Source organism: Hippopotamus amphibius, chromosome 9 (genome assembly GCF_030028045.1).
Source record: "Hippopotamus amphibius kiboko isolate mHipAmp2 chromosome 9, mHipAmp2.hap2, whole genome shotgun sequence".
NCBI lineage: Eukaryota > Metazoa > Chordata > Mammalia > Artiodactyla > Hippopotamidae > Hippopotamus > Hippopotamus amphibius.
In genome coordinates this window covers 39,328,269-39,335,949 of record NC_080194.1, presented here as the reverse complement: position 1 = coordinate 39,335,949, position 7,681 = coordinate 39,328,269, and the positions used below count along the sequence as shown (strand labels likewise).

The following is a 7,681-nucleotide window of genomic DNA, read 5'->3' as shown; positions in this document are numbered from 1 at the left end:
TCCAAGCCTCACACTAATGTCCAAGTATTGGATTAAGCAAATATTAAATCTAGGAAACACATACATGTATTAGATACGTAATTCCTGAGTCCATTAGGACATAAGGCTCTCGAAAGACCTGACAGAACCCCAGTGTGCTATCAGATATTCAAAGAGAAACCCAACAGAAATTGACAACAGAAACAGAACAAATCAGAGACAAAAGCAAAAGCAAACAAACAAATAAATAACACCTTACACATACAAACATTAATCCAGGGAGATTTTGTAAGCTAGGATCAAATATAGAAAAGAGCTAGAGTACCACCAGAGAGAATGGAGATTCTCAGAATGTAATTAGACCACTGTACTAAGAACTAAGATAAAGACAAAAGCCTAATATTAAATACCAAGGCAGTGCGTCATCTGGAGAATAGAGCAAGGAGTCTGAGCAGATTGATAGTGTTGCTTATAAGTATGTTAAAATAAAATAAACTTAAAATGGCTGGAAGAAAGGGGAACAGAAGAGCGTAGTGTGGTTGGAAATATGCAAATAAAAAGAAAGGAATAGAAATGTATAAAAGATAGGGATGAAAGGAAAGTATGAGAGATATATTGTCCGTACTACCAAAAACTTAGCTAGATATAGAAGTATATAAAAAGGCAAAAAAAAAAAATCATTAAAAAATTATGTTATAAAACTTGTAGATCCCTTAGGGCTAAGATAGTATTTAATAAAGAAAAAAAAAAAGAGAAAAAAAAAAAAATCCAGAACTGATCCCAGAATGGACCAGTTCAATAGGAATTGATACTACTATTTCTGTTTCCTTAGCGTCTCAGCTGTAAGTGTCCTTCTCCTTGCCTTGGGTTTTTTTGCATTATTCTGTGACCAGCAGAGTTTCCTTTATTGTGTGGGGAGGGAGAGGATACAATAGTGGCTCCTTCTCCTGGGAGTGAGTGAGCAGTGGCGCACTGTTGTTTCAGTCAGGCTTGGAGGTGCCTGTTGCAGAGGGACACTGGTGGCTCAGGTGTAAACAGAAAATCTTAGAGTTGGGCCTCTCTTGGGTTTTTTTTTTGTTGCTGTTGTTTTTGTTTTTTTTTTTTCTTGGCAGCCTCCCTGCTGCTGGCATTGCAAGGGGTTTTAATCTAGCCCCGCCCGAGCGCCTGAGGGTGCTTGTTATCCCTGAGCTCCTTAGGTGGCCTGCAGGGCGTCTCTCCACTGCCTGTTGCAGAGGCGCTGAAAGAGAGAGAGAGGCTACACGCGCAGCTCCTCCCCCCCCGCCCATGAGCCTGCAGCCTCCAGCCGCCATCATGGCCGGGCAGCTCTCAGGGGCGGGCACTGCTCGCCACGGACCTCCTCCCTCCTGTCCTCTCGGTCCATCACCTTACTGGCAACAATGTTTCTCACCCTGAACCAGCTCTCCGGTTCCCACGCTCCCGCTCCCGGACTCTCCGTTCAGCCACAGATCGATGTCTCGGTCCGGGAACGCTGAGCTGCGCTGAGGACCCTCCGTGTGTTTCTCACTCCCTCCCGTCTGCCACAGCTCCGCCGCTTCACCCTCTTTGAGCCCTCGTAGATGCCTCCCTACCGGCTATGTCGGGCTCCCCACGGTCCTTTCTGGTGTCCGAGGCCGTCTGCTGGTGTTCAGCTGGTTCTCTGTGGGAATTACTACGTCCTTCGGTGCATTCCCAATGCATCTGTGGAGAGGGATGCACTCCATGTCCCTCTACTTCGCCGCCATCTTTTTTTCCCCAGTAATTTTTTTTTTTTCTGCAAAGAGATAGATAATAAATATTTTGGGCTTTGTGGGCCCTACAGCTTTTTTCAGAGCTATTCAACTCTGCCATGGTAGCATGAAGGCAGCCATAGACAACATGAAAATAAATAAGCATGAGTGTATTCCAATAAAATTTTATATATGGACACTGAAATTCAATATAATTTTCATGTGTCACAGAATCTTTGACTTCTGGTTTTTTTTAATCATTTAAATTTTTTAAAACAGTACTTATCTTCTGAGGCACACAAAAACACATTTAACATATTTTTTAGACAGCACCTACTAATATCTTACTATAAACAATAATGAAATTAATGGGCTCCCCATTACTACCTATTACCTGATTTTAAAAATGTTTTAGTAAGTAAATGTTCAAATATGTATCAAAAAGGAATATGATAAAGAACTCCTATGTACTCTTCATTAACCTGAACCTCAAGAATTATCAATATTATCAATATTTTATCAATTTTAACAATTTTAACTGTAATGATAAGTATAGTGTTTAGTTTAATACTTTAATTTTCAAGTTTACATTATGTCTTTTAAGCCTTGACTACTAAAGGTGGACTCATCATGTACTTAATACTACTCCTCAAATGTGTGTAATACTACATTCCAAACCAAATTGTGTCTTTTATTTAATTTCTACATTTTCAAGATTTATAACTTTATATTCTTCTCTATAATCATAAAGTCTCTTTTGAAGCAGTGGGAATGGTGCATCTTCCCTGGAGCCAAAAAGCTCCCAAAAGCCAACTAAGCCAGAGACAGGAGGAATCACAGAGATAAGGCACATTTGAAGGAAACACTGTGCCTTCGGTGGTAGAAAACAAGAGATGTTCACAGTGAACGCCTAAACAGCTGCTGATTCCCACTGTCTGGAGAGAAGTATAATCTAAATAAAGTCACACATAAAACCCTAGGTCAATTATCCCTAGATACTTCTTCCTGGGGAAGAAGTAAAATTCAATGTATGTTGAGGCTAATATCTGTAAGACCCAAAGAGAGAAAAACCCCATTTTGCCTCTCTGGTTTTTGAATCTATCAAGAGATCTGAGATATCTTCCTCAAAATCTTCAAGCTGTTTCAAAACTGAGCTTGATCACATTCAGGATGACAGCATCAAAGGGCAGCTCTGTTCTGTAGAGCACAGAAGGGAATTAATGATCGCGAAGGAAAAAACAAACAAAAAAACCCCCTGCCAGAATATAGGCTATGCCTTTTCCACATTATCTAACAAAATCTTCACATTTCCATGAGTCAGCTAGCTCAATGGTTGGTACCTGTTTAACACTCAGTAAGTGTTAGCTGCTATTATATTTATTATAACTGTTATGTTTCCTGATTTTGTCCCTTGGGGCCTCAGGTCTCAGAGCACAGTCCTCATATTCCTATAAGATTCTTCCAGAGGTTTCTTCATCCACCCCCTGCATTCCAGCTTGGGATCTTCAGGAGCATAAAACCACACTCAGCCACAGAACAGACAACAGAGCTACAGAGAGCACTGGAGGAAAGGTGAGCCTACAGTTCCATGAGTATTTGAATGGGCACCACCACCATTTGTAACTAGGATGTTCTTTACACTTCTACAAATGACCAAAACATGTCTCTGATTAGCATGTTCTGTACTTAGAATATTTTAAAAGTTTCTAATACCTCAGCTATATTAATCAAGTCTATTCATATTCAGTGCTAAGAAATTTAAAAAACTTTTGCCCTAACCTCCTCCCTTTTGGTTTATAGTTTAAATCTTATAAATAATTCCTATTTACTATTTTATTGGTAACCTCTATTGACCACTGCAATTCTTCTGCTGTTTTGCTACTTTCATTATATTTCATTTCTAAATATTTGCCTATATTTCTTTTTCTTGATCAGATTTGCTAGAGAGTTTCAAGTTACATAGATCCTTTCAAAGACATAATTTTTCAATGTTTATCTTTTTCACTTTTCCAATAGAAAAATTCCATCATTTTCTCCATCTTTATTTTCCCATTTCCCCTAATTTTATTTTATGTTATTTAATAAATTCCCAAGTTTAACGATTTTCCAGGGATTCTTAGTTTGGCATTTATGGCCACTTTAGGGGGAATATGAGTAGAATCCACAAATTCTAGGAACCCATTAAATCCTATGTGTATTTCCTTACAAGAAGATTCACAGCTCTCCTTCTCAATACACTCCAAAAATTAGTTACCATTCATTTCCTCAAGTTAGAGTCACTCTTGTATTTAAAGAATAGAAGTCTCCATTCTCCCTCTAGGGGGCAGTATAGCTTTAGAGTACGTGCTTAACAGAAACTGTCTCCAATTCTTCATATTAATTCACTTCTCAAACCACTTTAATTTAGCTTCTTGTCCCATCGCTCTACAGAAATGTCTTTCCAAAAGGTTTCTACGGGCATTTACATCCCTAAATTGAATAGATGCTTTCTAGCATGTGTTTTACTGAGTATCTGCAAAGCACTAAACTGTAGTAACCACAATCTTTACCTTCTTGGTCTCCGTGCCTACCATTTTCATTGTTTTTTCACCTACTTCTATGAGCAGTCCTTCAGTTTCCTTTGCTTTATCTTTCACATCTACCCGATTGCTAAACTTTGCCTTTTTAAATAGATCTCTCCTCGATCTTCTTCTTTTCTCACCCTAAATTCTTGCCAAGATTATCACATCAACTTCTAGGTAAGCAGCTACTACCAATATGCCAATGACTCTGAAAATGCTTAGCAGACTTCTCTGTTTCTTGGTCCTTATATTCACCTGCCTAAGTGTCATTTATCTTGGATAGCTCCTATGGACATCAAACTCAACGTGCACAAACCAAACCTGTGATCTTTCCCACAGTTGCCTCTTTTTCTAATGTGCCAGATAAAAGTAATTGTGACCATAATCCACAGAGTTGCTCCAACAAGATACCTGGGTGTGTCCGTACTTTATTTTCTCAATGAGTTCCAGTCAGCTGAATAGAAGGAAGTAGTTAGAAGAATCTTATTCTTCTGTGTGTAAGTATTAGATTAACTGAAATAAGTCTCTGGATTTGGATACTAGAAAATTTATTTGGAATATTGATGCAAGAAGTTTCAGTTACAAAATGCATATGTATATGTATATATACATTTATACCTGAGCAGGTAAGAAGTATAAGACAAGGTTTACAGGAAGCATACTGTTCTTTTTCAGTGCACACAGTCAGGGTGAAAGTTGAAAACATAAGGTCCTTTTGAATAAGAATGTAGAGCAGGAGGACCCACAGTTCTGTTGTTAGTGCTCTGACTGGTGTATTGCTCCATGGTGTGAAAAAAGCAATCCTAGACAAATATTTGGGGCCTGGATTGAATAGATAATATTTCTATGGCAGTAGCACACTGATGGAATTTTTACTGTGGAACACACAGATTCTGGTTTTGCATTCATCAAGCATGACTAATGCCACCCAGGACCTCTTCTACTTTATCCTCACGGGCATCCCGGGATTTGAGGACTCCCACATCTGGATCTCCATCCCCTTCTGCTGTCTCTACACCATCTCCATCACGGGAAACACCACCATTCTCACTGTCATCCGCAAACAGCCATCCCTCCACCAGCCCGTGTACCTGTTCCTCTCCATGCTGGCCCTGACTGACCTGGGTCTCACCCTCAGCACCCTGCCCACAGTCATGCAGCTCCTCTGGTTCAACATTCATAAGATCAGTTTTGAGGACTGTTTTGCCCAGTGCTTCTTCCTCCATGCATTCTCTTTTATGGAATCTTCAGTCCTGCTGGCCATGTCCTTTGACCGCTACGTGGCCATCTGCCACCCCCTCCATTATAACACCATCCTCACCAACAAAGTCATTGGCAGGATTGGGTTAGCCATCCTTGGCCGCTCTGTTCTGGCTGTTCTTCCCTCCCTTTTCCTACTCAAGCGCCTGCGCTTCTGCCGCTCCCACCTTCTCTCTCACTCCTACTGCCTCCACCAGGATATGATTCGCCTGGTCTGTGCTGACATCCGAGTCAACAGCTGGTGTGCTATTGCTGTGGTTTTACTCACTGTTGTGATGGACCCTGTGCTCATTGCGCTCTCCTACATCGTCATCCTGAAAAGCATCGTGGGCACAGCCTCCTGGCCTGAGTGGCTCCGGGCCCTCAATAACTGTCTGTCCCACATGCTGGCTGTTCTGGTCCTCTATGTTCCCATGGTTGGGGTATCTATGACTCATCGATTTGCCAAGCATGCCTCTCCTCTGGTCCATGTTATCATGGCCAATATTTACCTGCTGGCGCCTCCTGTGATGAACCCCATCATTTACAGTGTAAAGACTAAGCAGATCCGCCAGGGAATCTTCCATCTACTCCTGCAGAGGAAAGTGCACTAAGGTTTGGAATTGAGGTGTATGGGAGTAATTTTATGATTAAGATGGAATCAAGGGCAAGGACTAGTACCATCAAAATTGTAAGTAGCATAGACGGGGGAAAGAACAGCTTTTGTATAATGATGAAATAGAATTCACATTTTAAGGCAGGACAAGGAAAATTAAGCATAAAATTCTCTCTCTCTCTGCCCCTCCCTAATGTTCAGTGTGCATCTGGGTTACAGAGTAACCAAAACTCATCAAAGAATGTCCACTCCATGTTAAGTATCAATGTTTTTTTTTTTCTTTTTTCTGATGCCAGCGATGAAACTTCTTAAAAGAATAGTGTTCTTTCTCAGCTCTGTAGGGTTGCATGGTAACCTGTTGCTTGCTTTGTACATGCTTACCTGTACCATGTATCCCTGCTGAACTTTATGTAAAATAAGTATATAATTTCAATGTACAATCATTTGTCTTGAAAATGTATATGACTCTGCTTTTGACTTATAACAGGTGCAACAAGTCTCAGAGCTTTCTGAGAATCTGCTTCCCAGGTTATAATCCTTAAGTTGATTAGAATAAAATTTCCTTTTTTCTTCCTAACTTGTTATTTAATTGACTTTTTGTCAACAGCAAGAAACCTCCAGTGTAAATAAAGATATACCATAATACCTTGAGTAGAAATTTTAAAAAACTTAAAGTTTTTTTAAACTCTTCTCTTTGCTAGCCATATGACTTTGAGGGAAAATGTATTTAAAACTATAATTCAATATATAACAACTGTTCTGCTTTCTTCACAGTGGTGGTGTTATTAAGTACATGTTAAAATATAAGATTCTGCTTCATAAACTCAAAATGCTTGCTACTGTATAAAAATATAATATTTATTGAAGATGTAGCATGTTCATACCCTTATAAGTAATTCCTAAAGCAAATATCAACTTTTAAATAAATGCAGGTGCACGTCTACTCTCAATCTGCAGTAATGAAAGAGAACCTTCATAAATTAGGAGGTCAATTTGAAGACAGACCACTGTGGATATCGATGTTTTTACTCTGTTAAAAAACAAAACAAACAAACAAAAAAAAACACGCCAAATATCAAAAACCAAAGTGGAAGTAGCCTGAGGATTTGAGAAACTGTTGAACTAAATTTAATGCGGAGTTCACTTAAACTCAATGGTGGAAACAGGGATACAGAGAGATGAAAACTACTGCTGAAAGAAGTTGGCAAATTCAGGGAGGAGTTATAAGACAGCCTTCTCTGGAGACAAGCATAAGAAGCTTGAATGTTAAAAGTGTGAATGTGCAGAAACAACTGAGAATTGTTTAAAATTAGACTTGTTTTCTAAGCTGGCTCAAACTGTGTTCCTGTTTTGTGGGGTATCTTTGATTTGCCATTATGACTTGTTAATAAATGAGCTGAGAATGTTATTTAACTTTTTGGAGGCCTAGCTTCTTCATTTGTAAATTGTGCACAATTTATATATACCTGCAAACTGCCTTAGGTTTGCAGGAATATTTTGGCAAAGAAACTTAAAGTTAAAATCAGGAAGAACTCTCAATAAAACTGTAAATAGTATTA

The 7,681-nt window shown here is 39.3% G+C and overlaps 1 protein-coding gene across 1 annotated transcript; it reads left to right on the top strand.

Moving 5' to 3' along the window:
• Positions 1 to 5,130: 5,130 nt before the first annotated feature.
• Positions 5,131 to 6,120, top strand: LOC130860816 (olfactory receptor 51Q1-like). The gene has a single exon (XM_057749379.1). The coding sequence runs from the start codon at positions 5,131 to 5,133 to the stop codon at positions 6,118 to 6,120; it is 990 nt and encodes a 329-aa protein (XP_057605362.1).
• The last annotated feature ends 1,561 nt before the right edge of the window (positions 6,121 to 7,681 follow it).